The 16,989-nt window shown below is 48.7% G+C and overlaps 1 protein-coding gene and 1 long non-coding RNA gene across 3 annotated transcripts; one reads left to right on the forward strand and one right to left on the reverse strand.

Annotated features, from left to right (window-relative positions):
- Nucleotides 1-851: 851 nt before the first annotated feature.
- On the reverse strand, nucleotides 852-7,411 carry CD8A (CD8a molecule). Its single transcript, NM_001310817.1, is given in 6 exon segments — nucleotides 852-906; nucleotides 3,278-3,308; nucleotides 4,906-5,022; nucleotides 5,618-5,713; nucleotides 6,391-6,756; nucleotides 7,363-7,411. Coding segments are annotated over 6 exon segments (714 nt in total).
- A 234-nt stretch (nucleotides 7,412-7,645) lies between these two features.
- LOC140002516 (uncharacterized) lies at nucleotides 7,646-16,192 on the forward strand. 2 transcript variants are annotated; one of them, XR_011809284.1, is made up of 2 exons: nucleotides 7,646-7,771; nucleotides 13,957-16,192. It is a non-coding gene; the product is annotated as an uncharacterized lncRNA (long non-coding RNA). The 2 variants fall into 2 exon arrangements; XR_011809285.1 differs by lacking the exon at nucleotides 7,646-7,771 and adding an exon at nucleotides 8,803-11,416.
- Nucleotides 16,193-16,989: the final 797 nt, after the last annotated feature.

Here is a 16,989-nt window from a genome sequence, read left to right on the forward strand (position 1 = left end):
AAGCACTAATAAGTCTGACTAGAAATACTGTTTTATTTTTATCCCAGTTGTTGATTTGCCAGTGTCATAAGGAAATATTTACACCAAGTACACAGCTAGAAAAACCCAGAACTCTCATTTAGATCGGTTGATATGTCCCAGGTTGTTATGCTAAAAACCCTGCTTAACCAAAACAAGTAGCAAAGACGTTTATTTTTTACCTACTCAACCATTTATTCCAGAAAGAAAGAAAAGCTCCCATTCCGTGCTCAGGCAAAACTGCTGAAATCCATGGAAGTGGGGCTAGCAGCAGAACAAGGACAGCAAGAGGGAAACAGTAAGCTTCAGCTTACGGGACTGTAAAACCATGAAGAGCAAGGCCCATTAATTTGTATTTACTTTCTCAGTGTGACCTTGTGTTGTATTAGACAGAGACTCTAGGAGATGCATGGCACCCCAAAAAGAGGGTATAGGAACTGAGATGGCTCCAGAGTGATTTCCAAAGAAAGCAAATTCAAATTTTGCTGCGTTTTGGCTGTTGCTGGCATCAGGACTGCCAACAATCCTGTATGTTGGCATCAGGACTGACCTGTTTCTTCTGCCTGAACCCCAGCTCTGTCATTGGGATTAAAGGCAACATTTGGCCTTGGGAATCACTTTGCGAACCTCAGGTTGTGGAAGGAGCTGTGCTTTGGCACGCAGTTCACAGAGGAAGTGCCTGCTTGCCTTCCGCGTGTCCCTGCTCCATCTGGACGCTTGTCTCTTCAAATTTCTCAGGATAAGAGTGCATGAGAAGTTGCAGCCATACAGATCGTGTAGGTGATGGGCAATTGCTCCCAGAAGGGGATCCAGAAGCCAAGAGGTGCAGGTGCTCATATCTGCTGGCTTGGCACCTTGGGATTCATTTTGGGCTTCCCGTTTGCAGGTCTAGAGAGAGAAACGTTTGTGATTTATTTGACATGAAACAAACAAGAAGGCAATTGCTGTAACACTGCTGATCAGCTCCCTTGGCCTTGGTCTGCAGCTGGGATCTCAAAGAGCAGGCTGGGAAGTGTTCCAACAGCCCCTTCAGTAGCACGGTTTAAGATAAGCTGCTAACCATTTTTTTTTAAATTATTAATTTTTAAACAAGATTTATTTTGGTTTGTTTTAAAATTTACCTTTAACCTTTGCGCATTTCCATGCTCTCACCAAGCCTTTGCACTGTCAGAAAGGCGAGGAGCCTTGTCCCCCTTCCTCTGCTAACACAACGCTGCCCTGAAAGCAAGGCTGAGGGCTTTGGGGAGGCAGGGGAGATGCTGCCAGTTCATGAGGACTGCTCTGGTTGCTTGTTAGGAGGCTTTACAGGCTCCATGCGTGCTCCCAACGTGACAGATGTTACTGGTCCCCTGCAACTGATAGCTTTATGATTTAATGAGTTGAAGATTTGGCATCTGTTTTCACTGAAGACTGATTTGTGGTGGAAAACAAATGCTTCAGGTGCCAGAAGGAATCCCAGGCCAGCTCCTGAGGTGCTCTTTAATTGAATGAATTGTGCTGTGACCTTCCAGGGAGCTTCATTTCAATAAGTGGCGACTGCTAACAGCAGCAGGGATTTCCTCTCTAAATAAAAGCTGGAATATGCTGCAGTTGCTTAAAACATAACCCTGTCATGTTAGCAGTGCCAAAGGAAAGCTGTCCTCGGTGAGATGATTTCCTGAGGCTCTTGGAACCCAAGCACTCCATCAGTGGGAACATGAAGAGCTCTACAGTCGTGCAGGATGATTTTCCTGAGGGAGAAAACCTCTCTGCACAGGGCTGGCAGCAGGAATAGAGATAAGCGAGGAATGCAGGCACTGGCCTAAACGTTAGGAGAAGAGTCTTCGTTACGATTTAGCCCTTGGAAAGCCAGGCAAAGATCAGAACTGTGCCAGGCTGGGTGAGGAAAATAGGCTTTGTAAAAGCCAGGGGCCCTTCCCTTGGTGTTTCAGCCTGGCCAGAGAGAAAGCAGCTCTGGAGGTGTGATGTCCTGTGTGGTCACAGGGTACGTGCAGAAAATTGCACCCAGAGATCAGGAGGCACTGCCACTCCGTGCCAGCTCCATAACATGTTCTTGTTATGTTATTGTTACAACATGTTGTTGTTATTCAGGAACTGATTTCTGATGCTTTCTCTGAGGTTCATGCATTGAAAATTTAAATAAATCTGTAGGGATCCATTTTCTGTAAATGCACGGGGAGGGAGTTTTTTTTCCCCTCTTAGTAGTCGCTTTTTGAGTGATTGTACTAATTTATTTGTGTAACTAAAATGTAGTTCTTCTCCTATTGTGAAACCTAAGTCTGTGTAATAAGGAACCTGCATTTACCTTGGTTGCAAGATGCTTGATTTGCAAAGAACGAGGCTGTGGTAGTGTGAAATTACTGCCCCAGCCTTTCTTGCAACCCAGTTTTTCTACCGCTAGCCCGGTGCTGGGGCAGCAGCAGGGATCCCGTGCTCGAGCTCTGCTCTTTGTGCGAGCCCTAGGGCGCAGCCTCAGCACGGGGCTTGCAGAAGCACACGGGTGGTTTTCTGCAGCGTGGGCTAGGTGAAGAAACCAGCTGCAGGGAGGGCAGTTTGCAGAAGCAAACCGTGCGGTCCGTGCGGGCAGGAGGATTTCTTGCTTCTACCTGGGAAATTGCTCACTGCAGTATTGTTACAGTCTGGCCCTGGGGGCTCAGGGTGATGAGTGGAATGCATAGAGGTAGGTGAAGGCAGAAAAAAAGATTCCTGTCTGCCTTAGAAAAAAAACTAAGTCTCAATGTACACGCATCTAACTTGCTGTTTCTTAGGCAAATCATCTCAGGCTGCATGAGCCTTCTCCTTGCTGTTACCTGGTGCCAGTTGGGGACACAGAAGCGTACGGCTGTGGTGCCGCTGCTCCAAAACGGTGCAGAGGGCGTTCTGCTAGCACCAGCATAACCTGTTCATGGTCCATAGATGCAGCTTTTTTTTTGGAGCAGCATGATAGAAATACTCGAGGGTAATGCTAATTTCTGGGAGATGTGCAAAGGTTTTAGACTGCTGCAAATGCCTCCTGTCTCTCTGTTTAATATCTACTGCAGCATCAGCTCTCAGGGGTTTGAATCACTTACAAAGCAAGCAGCAGAAGGGAATCTTCCCTGTTTTTATCTCCACCCTTCCCCCCCAGTTACACAGCCCCCTCCCAACCACCCTGCCCTGAATGAAGGCTTTTTAGGTGCTTTTTGACACCTGCTTGCTGTGTCACTACAGGCTGAGGTGCCAACAAGTTGCAAAGTGTCACCAGCTGTCAAGTACTAACCTCTTACACCTGCATCTGCGTCGCCTGGTTTCTAAAATGAAAAAATAAATAAAAAATGTTTTAGTTCAGATACAGCAAGGCACAGCTTCATGAAGAAATGCAGCAGTGGCATCGAGCTGGCGTTCCCTAGCACCCTGCCACCCTTCTGTTGCCTTGAAGGCCGTCAGCAGATAAAGCTTGTTTGGGGGGAAAGCCACACAAGTGAGCAGTGCTGCACGTCCCCCCGACTCTCAGCTCCAGGATCATCCCAAACTAAAGGGTGTTTTCCTGGGAGCAGCAGCAAGAGCAGGGTCATCTTGCCAGTGCTGCCGGGGAATTAGTTCTTGGTCTCTGCAGTGACTTTTTGGCACGCTGCTGAGACTCCGCTGGCAGCAGTTATTTCTACAGCAGGCGAGTGGTGCGGATCCCAAGCTTCTCTCCAGGTGGCTGCAGTCTGCCTCTACACACCACGAGAGTTTCACTGGGCTTGGTTTCACCCTCTGGGCTTCTTCACTGCTCTTACAAATGTGCAGAGGGATGCAGAGACACGGGGCTCTGCCTTCAGCCAGCGTTTGTTAAATACACTGCTGCTTTGTGGCTCTAACCTGACTTAGATCAGCTCAGGATCCATCCCCCTGAACGATGCTCTTCCCCGTGTTAGCATCTGTGTCATTATTTCAGGAAAATACAATGGTGAACCATTCATTTTAGCCCAAAAGGGAGGTGTCTGGATGTAAAAATCCCTCCTGGAGGGGTTTGTGCTGCCTGCTGCAGAAATTAATGCAGCTAATTGGCTGGGGTTCATCAGGGTTTCTTCATGTATTCCTTCCTCTTGCTGTGGGTAGTGGAGATTAGTGTTTTTAGTAGTGTTTTTTGGGGCTAACAGATGCTGAAAAACTGTACTTGTTAAACTGGTAAATCAATCTCACATCAGCGCTGGGCTGTAGGGTCAGTGAGGATGTGGTGAGGTTAATTCAGCAGCAGAGCCTGGCAGTGACCCACACTAACGAGCTGAGCCATGTAATGAAAGGGGTGCAGGTGCTGGGGGTGTCTGGGCCCTTCCCCAAAGGAAAGCTAAACTGATTTCAGCTGGCATTAAACTGATTTCAATCCTTTTGCTCCCACTGCTTGCTGAGGGTAAGTTAAAGACATTTCAGACATGAAATTCAGCTACAGGACTCCTGCCTTCCCAGAGACCTTGCATTACTGCCTGACCTGCACCAGCCTCTGGGGCTGGGCATTCAGTAGCTCAGCTGGCTGTAGCTCCAGCTGCCGATCAGAGTCATTTGGATTTGCAAGGTCCATGCTCAAGCACCTTTATCCTGTTTTGTCAAAGTGTCCTGGTAGTTTTGCCCCTCATACCCTGATTTAAGGGTGGTAGGACCGATACAGTTTGGTAGGGTAAGTTTCCTCTTTGTATTCTGTCATCTTATAGTGTAGGATTTGATGCTTGTTTCTCAAGCTAAACAAATGGGTGAGGAAAATACATAAAAGAAATGTAAGAGTGGCCCTTTTGCACTCATTGTGTTCTGGTTACTCAATAGCTACGTGAGGGGAAGAGCCAGAAAGCCCATTCTGCTGGAGGACCGGGCTCTGCTCCTTGGCCTGCGGCTGCAGGAACATCTGCAGGGGCTTGGGGTGTGACTTACTTTGGCACAGCACGATGGTGATGACCAGGGCAATGAGAAGCAGCAAGCAGGCAGCAGCCAAAGGAACCCAGATGAAAATCTCACAGAAGAAATTCAGCTCTTTCTCCTTGCTTGTCTCTGCAGGAATAAAAGAGATAAAAGAGAGAAAGGTCCTGCAGGCACTCACGGCTGGGGTTACTGCTGGCCCTGGCGGAGCCACCTGGGGGCCCAGCAAACAAAGGGACCCGTCTGGCTCTGAGGGAGGCTGGCAGGAGCTGTAGGTGATGAGAGGCAGCTGAGGGAGCCAAAAGTCATCTTGTGTCTCCAGCTGAGGTTAAAACCAGTGCTAGCCCAGAGGGCTTGCTTTCTATTTGGAGTGCCCAGCCATCAGGCAGGCTCATGCTTTGTAAGTCATCCCAGGTGGGGTGAAATCAGAGCTTGGAGTCCCTGAACCATGCAGTCATCTAGGTTGGAAAAGACCCTCAGGATCACCAAGTCCAACCATCAGCCTGACACACCAAGTCCCAGCACCAAACCATGTCCCTTGGTGCCACATCCATGCACCCCCTTTATCCCCCCCCAGGGATGCAGCTCCCCAATTCTGGCAGAACTCAAAGGATCCCCGCCCATCCCAAAACGCCAGCAGTCACTAAAGGCATTGAGCTGAGTTTTCGGACCCACAGCAACCCCTGTGGCAGAGCCCCCCTCCCTCCCTCTGCCTCCCCTGGGTTACCTGCCTCGTGGCTCTGCAGGCAGACGTCCCTCTTGGTGACCTGGCTGCCCTGGGTGGTGGGGGGCACGGTTTTGATGGGCGCCGCTGTCGTCGTGACTGTAAGTGACAGGGGATGAATGTAGCACACAGCGAGACAGAACGAAATAGCTCACCCCCAGCCCTGCTGGGGAACGGCTGCTCCTGTTGCCAGCTTGGGAGGTCTTTGTAGGGCCCGTTTTGGGACTGCGATGCCCCGACGTGTCCCCCTGGGGTGAGCTTGTGTTGCCGAGCTGCAGGCTGATAGCTGTGGGCTCCTCATTTCTTGCTTTCTGCCACCACTTCTCAATTTCTGAGCTCTTATCTTACCTCATCTGTAGCTCTTAGGACACATGTCCTGACTGACCTGTTGTTTTTTTCTTTCCTCAGTCCAACCTCCAGCCTCACCCGTGAGTTTCCGTTTGAGGTGCTGTAAGCGCTCAGAGGTTGGAAGGACTTTTAGGGCCGAGGCAAAGTGAGGAAGGAGGGGGTGGTTGTGGACTTTTTTTACTCTTATCCCCTCAGCCACCAGTGGCATGGGGAGGTGCTGCTGGGTCTGCTCAACCACCTTCATCTTTGGGCAGGGATGAGCAAGCAGAGATGGTGAGCAGGGAGCCTCCAGCAGGAGGACCAGGGCTTTGGGCACAAGATGCCTTGGGCAAACCAGGAGGGAGATGGGGACTGGGGGCAATACAACAAGAAAAGAGGCATGGGCAGGGGTGCTGGGTGTAAGTGAGGTAGGTGAGGATGTTGCTGACCTGGGAAGAAGGCGGGTAGGCCAGAGCTGAAGTACAGCTGTTGGTTGTAGTTGACGGTGCAGAAATAGGTCCCCTCATCCTCTGCCTTGAAGGACTTCACTGTCAGCCGATAGGATTTGCCACTCTTGAACGTCCCAAAATGTGAAGGCATCATCTGGTTCTCCTTAAAGGTTGGCTTGGACAAGGTGGAAATATAGACGATGAAGTGAAGGGTCCCAGACTTTTCCTGGCGGATCCAGGAGACGCCACTGTCTACAGAACTCTCACATTCCAGCTCCAGGGGCTTTCCACTCTGGGGGTGCGTGGTCTTGCTGTTGTAGAACTTGGCCGTCACCATGCTCTTCTGGCCCTGGGCTCCAGGGCAGCCTGCGGGGGGACAAGTCCACCATCACCCTTCACAGCCTGCTCAGGAAGGGCAGCTTCGCTCCAGGCAAGCTCAGGGGCTGCTCCTGGGGGTCTTTGGGCAACCCCAGGGCTGGTACCCGGGTCCTGAAGGAGGACACGAAGGGTGGAGTGCACCGTCTGGCACGCTTGGGTGGCTTGGTTGAGTCCCTGTGGGACTCAGTATTCTGCCACCAGGGCTTTAAGACAGATGCTGCCCTTCAGAATACTTTTCAGCTGCATTCTCGGGGGTGGTAACATTTCCTTGCTAATCTGAAGGGATTCCCTAATAACAACTGCTATTTTTTTTTACCCTTTCCCCCTTTTTTTTTGCCATTCCCTGTCCCCTCCAGCAACACCTGTCCGAGCGGGCTGTGTTCCCGCTGCATCACGCTGCAGTCACATCACTCCTGCTTTCCTTCCCTCCTCGTTCACTGAGCAGCCCTGATCGTTTGTCTTGTGGGCTTGCTCTTCATTTTCCCCATTGGTCATTTTCCCCAATTCCTTGGATTCCGTGACAGGGGAACGCCTTAACCCCTTTTACTCGCTCCCCATGGAAAAGGTGGCCAAGAATCCCAATCCCATACTCACAGAGCCCCAGGCTGAGCAGGAGGAGCAGCGCAGGAGATGCGTCCGTCATCCTCGGGGACGAGGCAGCGGAGCACAGATGATCTTTCTCGCTTGCCTTCGGAGGCTGTGCAGCTTTTTGGAGAGGATGTGATGTCACCAGGACCCTCTTAAGCGAAGAGCCGGTGTTCAGCATCTGAGGTGAAATGAAACAAGCAATGATTTCTGAAGAAATTCATTTCTGTTCCAGAAGTTGGGCTCATTTGTCTTTATGGCATTTATTTCAATGGTGCCTTGAGGATTTCACTGTGGCAACTTCACTAGAGATTCAGAGTCACAACTTGTGGGCTTGAAATAGGATCAGCCACCACAGACTGCTGTCTCCCAGCCATTTGGGTCACTCACATCAGGTCCAGCTCTGCAGAAAACGTGGGTGAGTGCCATGCCATGGACACAGGCCTTCACTTGTGTGTGCTCAAGCAGCCTGGTGTAGGTGGAAGAGCTTTTTTATGACAGAGCAAACAAGATGCTGGAATGTTTTTCATCATATATTCATTTATAGGTCTGTGTATATATATCTATATCTATATCTATGTCCAAGCCCATGCATTGCTGACATGTAGCTGAGTCTTTCAGCCCCATTGTTCTCTGCAACTGTTCTTTGCTCTGAAAAAGCTGCTTTGTGCAAGGCAGGTGGTCGCAGATGCAAAACCCATCAAGAAAGCCCTGTGCCCCAGTGGCATGCATTCTTTTTTTTTTTTTTTTTTTTTTTTTTGAGCATCTTGTGGTTTTCAACTCCAACCGCAGGGACTTCCGTACTGCCAAAAAAAACTTTACACGTTTCAGCGTTCAGGGCCCTTGTTTTTGCTCCAGGTGACCACTTGCACATTGGGAGGGTTGGGCTTCCTGGTATTTGCACATAGAGTAGCAACAGCTTCACCAGGCTGCTGGTGTTTTTTACGGGTATTTCCTGGCCTTCCTACGTTTTTTTTTGTTAAAGTTATTATATCTCACAGGTAACCAGTGATAGGACTGGAGGGAACGGCCTGAAGTTGTGCCAGGGGAGGTTCAGGTTGGAAATGAGACATTTCTGCTCAGAAAGTGCAGTCAGGTTCTTTGGTTCTTTTTTCAAAACAGAAAGAAAGCAGGTTTCGTCAATTAAATAACATTACAAGGGTCTGAATCTCAAAATCCCATCAAGCAAACATGAATTTCAGGCCTGAGGTAAAGAAATCTCTTAGGACTCTGGCCATCTCTGGATGTGACTTCTAAGTTATGCTGTTTGTGTAGGCCCCTTCTGTTTTGGGGGGCATTTTTCTCCTTAACCTCATTAAGTTATTCTCCTTTCTCCTTAAAGTTATTCTCCTTAACCTGAGTGGAATCCATGCTGCCTTTATAATGGGATAAGCTGCTCTTGGGAGGTGCCTGGCTTCACTGCCTAATGGAGGAGCGTAGGCCAAGAACTCCACTTCTCCACTTCAGGGGCCAGGAACTCCACTTCTCCACTTAAAAGTGTTATTTTATTACGGGTCAGTCCCAGATACCGAATAGGAGCCCGGTTTCCTCTCATAAAGACAGCTTAGGACCTTCAGCTTGGTCCTCGTGGCTGACAGACTGAGGTGGTTTCCACACGAGGCCACCTCTTCCTGCATCGTGTTCAGGCCCTGGGCCCCGTGTCACCACCCAGAGGACTCCTTTTTCTCCTCGTATTTTTATTTGCTGAGGCTCTTTGTGACTCACCCCTACACAAAAGGTACCAGCAGCCCTGCCTCTTCTGATGCTGCCCATTGTGCAGCACGGGATGAAGGCCGCAGGGCTGAGTAACAGGAGATGGTTTCAGGGGAGCTAGTCCTTTCTGCTGCCTTCATTAAGCTGCTAGCGAGTATATTCCTTTAATGCAAGACAAAAGCTTATTGTCAGTGGGGAGAGAGATGTCAGCAGGCTGTCACAAGTCCTTTCCCAGCTGGGACACCCTTCATCAGCCACAGGGGTACACACAGGGAGGTGTAGCTCTGAAGAAGACGCCTGTGTGTGATCAGATGAAGCCACCCCTCTTTTGTGCCTCCATCTCATGTCTCCTCAATAACAAATTACCCGGGGGCAGAGATCATCTTTTTCTGGGTCCTGTGTTTACATATACCCTGGCACAAAGCAATTTCTCCTTTCTACAATAACGAATAAGAACAACCAGAACAGTTGCAGTGGCAATTACTTCAGTATGAAACACTCCAGGCACACAAACAGGACCTCCAGGAAAAGCTGTTATTTAAAAACAAGCACGTGTATAAAGAATTTAGATCCGCAGCGTGGTGGCATGCTCAGATCTCAGCCGTGTTGAAGTGTCTGCTGGGATGCTGAGGCTTGCAGACCTCCTGAGATCAGCACTGAACGCCCGTGGGTGCAGTCGGGCAAAAAGGCAGCAAATTTAATCAAGCAGCTTGAACTAAGCAGAAAGTATACCTGTGTTGTACACTCTGACCTACTCTGAAAGTGGGGGTGAGGTGGTTAATGACATTAATTAAGGAATCCCTGGGGCGTTCGCATGCTCAGGTTTGACAGGTTGTCCTCTGGAGGATATTTTGCAATGGACTTGTTGGATTGAGGACAGCAGTCCAATCAGTGAAGTACCAGCATTACTAATTTGCTTTATTAATAATTTCTGTTGTACTGCCACACTTATGATATGCCTGAGGAAGAAGAAATATCAGACAGCCAGTTACTTCTGCAAAATGTTGTGTAAGAGATGTGAGGAGACCAGACCAGGTTGGTTAGACAGTAGAAAGCAGATTTTTTTTTTTTTCTCCCATACCTCCCAGTAAGTTTCAGTTTACTTATAGCTAAAGTTGCAGGGCTCTGATTGCTGGTGAGCTCCAGCCTAAGCTGCTTATCTTTAAATACTAAGATCAGCCTAGATTAAATTTTGATGTTTCAGATCCACTAAGCCCTGCTGGGTCCTCACCTGCCAAACCAGGTGCGAGGGGTCTGGCACCCCATGGCATAACACAGCCTGAATCCAGACACAGACACCTCCATGCAGAGAAAGCATGGGGATAGTGGAAGAGGAAACCAGCTTTATCAGTGTAGGGGATCTTCATATCTGATAGGGTTGTTCCCTCAGGATTCAGTTTGTGAAGCAGAAGCTGTTTGCCTTGCCCTTGTTTTCAGTGACAGACTGGATTCACGGGAAGAGGTGCAATTTTGGTTAGTGCAACTAGTAGAGCTGGAAAACAGAGATGAATTTCCAGGTATGCAGGTCCTTCTTCCCTTCAGAAATGGCAAGACTAAATGTATGTAGGGACTGGGAAGAAAATTGGTCTGTATTTTATTTATGTCAAACAATTAAATAGAAGACGTGAAAAAAGAGAGAGGAGACAGTCATGCAGGGAAGAGACAGACTGATGAGGACCTGCATTTTTGGAATGGGGTTCAGCAGGAGGCTAGTTTAGGATTAATTTTCTCTGTGCTTGCTGAGGAGATTTCAGCTGGAAAAGCTAGGAGAGATTTCCTACCACAGCCTCTGGTCAGACACAAATTTATCTCAGTGGATTTTGGAAGGGGCTTTTAAATGGGGAACTTTTTGTGCTTTTTGAAAATATTAGTGGGGTAGGTTGTCGCATGTTAAGTCTCCCTGTCCTTATGGAATTTGTAGATTAAATGAAATGTTAGTCTGAAACAGTTTAAAATTACAGAGAAGGGATTGTGAGTGAGAGGGAGCTCAGGGCATCAGAGCTGGAGCAGGTGCCGAGTTTTGGATATGACTGATTTCTTAGTCATCTCGTGGAAGGATCAGTTCTCCAGCACATCAGTGACTTTTTCATAGTGATAAGAAACTCTTCAGCTGCTTTGGATCAGTAATATTCCACATGGTACTTAGCTCTGACAGCACTGTGTAGCTGGAGCACATTTCGGGACGTGGGAGCTGTGCTGTGAGGAAGGTAGGCACACAAGGAGCATCAGAATGACCGTGCTCCACCAGGTCTGCTGTTTCTGCTGCTCATGATATCTCACCACAGTGCTTCAGGAGGACACCTCTGTGCAGCCTGCAAAGCAAGGATGCAACGTGGCTGGCTTATTACAAGTAGGTGCTGCTTGGTCCCTGCAAGTGATCAGCTTGTGGTAACTCAGAGTGTGATGGCTGGTCGTGTTTAGCCATTGCTGATTCTTCCTGTTGTTAAAATTAGAACTCTTGAGCTCTTCGGTAAGGAGGAATGGAAAGTTTTAATTAAGATTTCAGAATTTAGTCTCAAATCACAAACTTTTGTTTCAGATGCAGGGAAAAAAAAAAAAAAAAGTTGAGACCTAAACATACAACTTTTCCGGTGAGAAATGAAGCTGTGGTTTACGAGCAGCTTGCTGCACCCTTTTCTTTGCAAAGCTGCAGCACTGAAGAGCTCTGGAGAATGTCAAGTGCAGTGCTCACACACCATCTTTCCACTGTAGCTGCATGTTTCCAGTGCAGTGGCCAATACTGCACTCTATTCTGGATACTCCTCATGTAAACATCACATGCCGTAAAATAGATTTTCCTCAAAATACAGTTTGCAAACCATAGCTGCTCCTGCACGCTCATCTCTCCAGGTGCAGCCCTTTAACCTGATCACTAAGTCAGAAATCTCCATAACCCCAGTGCTCGTTGGTACCTGAGCTGAGAGCTGAATGTGTTCAGGCTTTGCTCTGGGCACCTGCCTTGCTTTGCACAGGCATCCTGCACCTGTGCAGAGCTGGGGCGTGCAGACACTTGGTAAATCAGCAACCAACGACGCCATCTTTTGGGGACCGGTGACAATTCACTGCTACAGAAAGCAGGGTGATTTTGCTGCAGCTGGATTTTGGGGAGAAAGGTTGGTTTTCTGCAGCTCCGATTCCTTGCATAGCACAGCAACCTGAGGTTCAGTCCAGAACTGCAGAAAGGCTTCACATCTCCTAGCACCTCTCCTTGGAAGAAAAGCGGATGATCAATATTGCTCCAGTACACCAGATTTTGTCTGAAGAGCAGTCCCAGTCTTTAACTGGTGAACTGGGCTCATGATCCCACTTCTAATTCTCATTTTCTGTTGCAGTTCCCATCCCCACAACCACATTTCTGTTGTTTTTGAGGCACCGTGTAGCTTCAGGCTTCTAGTTCAGCCCCCTCTTACCCCCCCAGCTCTCATAGCCTTGGTGTTATCCCCACAGCCTGCCTTCTCCCGTCTCCATCAGTTCAGAGTCTTGTCTGCTTCCTTGGTGCTTGCTGATTATTTTTCCTGAAGACCTTGGGCAGGAATGCCTCGTGGAGATACCCCAAGGAGCTTCTGGGGCTGTTTGTGCAGTGTGGGAGGACTTTCACAGACTGCTCTGGGAAAATACTGCTGGTACACGTATCTGGTATTGCTGTGCATCTTCCCTGTCAACATCTCAGAGAGGGAACTTTAATTTCGGGGGCTGGTTACAGCTAGGGGAATGGAGTTGGTCCCATTTCTGATTTTCCACCCCTCCTGATGGCAGTGCTGGCTGTATGGAAACCCATGGCTGGGTCGACTTTCTTCATCTATTCTGTGGTCCTATTACTAGTGTTGGCTGGCTTGTACCTCTTGGTATTTCTTCTAGATTTTTGCATTTACTTGGAAAAAAAAAAACAGCAGCACACACACTAACACACACACAAAACCCCTCACTGTAGAATTAAAGCTGTGAAGACACAACCCTCAGACAGGATATCTTACCCAAAAGAAACAGGGGGGTGCGAAGAGGTCGGTGTATCAAGAAGCAGCAGCTGGGTTAATGTGCCCCTTGCCATCATCAAAACAAGCTGAATTCGGTGCTAAGTTTCACTTTCGACGGCCTGAAGCCCACCACAGCTGTGAAGAGAAGCGTTTTATTGCTGGTTTTGCATGCCTGCTCTCCTAAAAGTGCTGCTCTCGGTGTGTTTGTGATGTAGGGCTATGATAGCCCTGTAACAATTCACATTTAAGACACAAACTGCAAATATTACCTCTCTGCATGTTAATTTACTCGTATTTATGCCTTGTAAATGCAGAACCATTTCCATTCAGGAGTGGAAATTTGGGTTAAGACTGATAAACATCAATTCAATGCTCGGCACCAAAACCAAATCATATGGTAGCAGGTAGGAAAGGAATTGGGTGTAAAATAACAAAGCTGTGTCCTTGTGTGGTCCAATCCGGGGCCCAATGCACCAAATAAATCCTCGAATGCTGTGGGCTGGCCTCAGTCTGTCTCGAAGAGGGGACTCGAAGTGGTAATAGGGCCAGAATAGGGCAAAAAGGAGGGTCAGGCACCTGCGGGGGATGTTGTGTGGGCAGGCTGGGCCTCCTTGGCCCCAAAATAGCTGATTTTAATGAACAGGTCTCCAGAATCGTGACCGGCAGGAGGGAGCAGGGAGGAGTTGATTGCTCCCTGCCTCTTTATTAGCTGTCTGTGTGGAGGCACAGTAGTCTTTGCTACCTTTGTACCTTTGCTCTACCCCAAACCCGTCATTTTTACGCTCTGAAACACGAGACCTCATGTAAGTGTGTAATTTTAGGGAAGCCATTTGCTACCAAGCTCCACTTTTTTTTTTTTTTTTTTTTTTTCCTCTGAACCACTGTTATTTCTCCAGTTAATTATCTCATCCTTCAGGGCAGCACAGTTAAACCTTCCTGAGCTGCTGGCCTGGCACGAGGACGTGTATCCCCGGGGAGGAACCAGTGCTGCATCCCTCTCCCAGCATCTCTGAACCCCTGGCAGTGAAGGAGCAGGGCAGGGTCCAACTCCTTCATGTGGTTATGGTTGCACAGAGGAAGAAATCATCTGGGTGTGTACGTGTTTGGTGTATAGGGCATGAACATGCACTGCCTGTGCCTTCCCAACCCATGTCTCCAGCAGGGTAAGGTGGCAGAGAACGGGTTGGGGATAGCTAAAGCTTCACGTGGCCCATGGCTCCTGCCCTGCAGGGCATCAGCCTTCAGCCCTGCAGGCTGGGGAAATGGAGTGAGTGCGTTCCCAAAGAGAGGCACGTCTAAATTACACCCGAGCTGCCCTGGGCATGGCAGCGATGGGTGAGTCAGACGCCAGCAGACCGACCTGAGGGAGGGGGTGTGTTGCAGAAATGGCTTTTCCACTGCTGCTCAGACTCATTTCCTCTTGCACCAAGATGACTCGAGACATATTTTAATAACAGCACGGTCATCTGCTCGCTGCTTATTGCTCAGGGCAGGAATATGCAATCCCAGACCCCAGGAATATGTTGCCTTTTTTTTTTTTTCTTTTTTCTTTTTTTTGGAGAGACCACTAGGAAATATCCCAGCTTGAATTCTGCATTCGGTGCTGGTGTTGTTAAGGCACGATATTTTAAAGCCCTCTAGCTGGGTGTAAGCCCAGCCCAGCATCTTTCCCCGAGACCTCAGCCAGCGAGGTCACCTCGTGCTTGCAGCAGACAGAGATTGCACCTTGAGCTCTGCTGAGGATGGGTGCTGGTTCCCCCTGGGACCTGCAGGGCTGAGCGAGGGGACAGGACCCCCCCACCCTGGCATCTGCTCCAGCAGTGGTACCTGGAGAGACATCAATACGGTGAGACCTGCCTTGGGCAGCAAGATGAGGATGCAGAAGATGGTGCAGAAGAGCCCCCGGCTTCTCTGAGGATGCTCCAAGGGTCCCCAGCACTTCGTGTTGGACATATCGTGGAGGTGAGCACCAGCCCTTGGCTGGAGGGTGGTTTTCCTGTCCTGTTGCAAATATTTACAGCATGGGGAGAGTTTTGTTGCATGTGGAAGAACCCCTGGGACGGATGTGTGTCACGCAGAGGTAAGAAATCTCTCCCGTTGGCAGGGTATATGCAAAATGTAAAATATGTAAATAAGCAAAATATGCAAAATGCAGATTTTATACACTCATTTTTAACTAAATCTGATATGTACTCCACTTAAATGACTGCTGAGATACCAAGTCTGCATGTATCAATGTACTCAGTAATATCTGCAGCTTCTGTGCGACCTCAGCATTCTGGTGTACTGAAGGAAGCGTTGTAAGGTCCAGGTAAATACAGGCCACGAGTACTCAGGCTGCTTGGAGCAGGTTTTTATGTTCCTGCAGCTATAACATTTGTGTCTGCAGCAACAGCACTTGGGATTTGCTCGTTTTGGGAGTGCTGGAGTGCCGACAGTGCAGACCAGCTGCAGAAGAACGGGAAAGAGAATGGCAGAGGAGGAGGGAACGTGACCCAGCACCCCCATCTCTGCTCCTGAGATCAGCTCTCCCCTGGGCTCCGTGTTTGCATTAAGGAGGCAGCTGAGATATGGAGGCAGAGAGCTGCAGCCTTGGCAGCCTCGCCAGACACCAGCGTTTTCCCCAAAAAGCATTTCTCAGGTGTCCTGCGCCATTCTGCAGCGCTGCTCCTGGTCCCTCTCATTCCTGAGTTCACTGTCACAGCCAAATTTTTCTCCTGTTTTTTTCTAGAGGTCTGTCAAAACATATTTAACTATCAACGTATATAAAACCATACATGTAGCACTACACGTACAGTGGACACCGAATGGATCTGGATGCTCAGAAGTCCTGCTGTGAACCTGTTGTCCCTGTGGTGAGGAGATGTGCAATCACCAGTGATCCCCACACCTTAAAATCATAACGACAAACCCAGTGCTGCCAATATTCGATGAGCAGCTGAGATATTCTGTAAAGATTGACAATATATTTTTAATTAATCGACAAAAGCTTTACAGAAGCAGTAACAATATTCCCTGCAATGCCTAGCCTGTGTTTCTGCTCTATTTAATGGCTGCAAGATTAAATGGCTGAATGGCTGCATATTTAGTGAAATAATAACTCTATTTTTTTTTTCTAGTATAAGAAGGAATAAAACATATTCAGTCTGTGACGGATCCTTGCAGTGTGTCATTTCTGACCTCTTTTACAATTCCTTGCCCACTGATTGATGGGTGTGGGCTCAAGGTAGGGAACTCTGTATGAAAACCCACAGATCTACCAGTCTCCTTGTCCTGTCCGAAGGCACTTTGTCCTTGTAAGACCTCGTGCTGTGTCTCCTGATATCGTTTGTGTGACATTGTTTAGCTGCTGATTGAGAGCTTGGGGCTCTCTGTATAAAATCCCATTATTTTTCCCTTCTCCTGGCAGGAGGAGGGGGCAGAAGGCTGGCAGCTCCTTGGGAGGAAATACAGAAGGAGGAAGAAATGAGGGAGAACATCACCCTGGGGTACCATACACACTCTGATACCATTTCTGTGTCTCTTCCTCCTCCCCACGGACCTGGCTTTGCGGCTGGCTCGGGCTCGCTGCCATCAGCAGTGGCCCCGTGGTGTTATTCCGTGGGGTTTCACCACCAAAATGCCCCCCTCCCTGCTGGCCTCGCAGCACCCTGAGCTTTGGCTGCTCTTGTCGTTGTGCTTTCCACAGCGAGGAGGGTAGGAAAAAAAAAAAAAAAGCTGCAAACATCAGGGCTCGTTTTCTCAGATGTGAAAGCCTCTTCTCATTAGTGTTTCCATTTCTTTCGTGTGTGTGCTCTGGAAAAAAAAAATCTGTGAAAGGGGGGCGATCTTTCCACCGGCTCTCGCGTTTGTGAAACCTGCTGCTCAGATCTCTGAGCGCGACAGAGGTTTGCTGCCTGGAAATACTCTATTGGTGATCAGAGGCATCACCAGATTACTTTTTATTCAG

The sequence above is a fragment of the Anas platyrhynchos genome, chromosome 4 (assembly GCF_047663525.1).
Source record: "Anas platyrhynchos isolate ZD024472 breed Pekin duck chromosome 4, IASCAAS_PekinDuck_T2T, whole genome shotgun sequence".
Taxonomy (NCBI): Eukaryota; Metazoa; Chordata; class Aves; order Anseriformes; family Anatidae; genus Anas; species Anas platyrhynchos.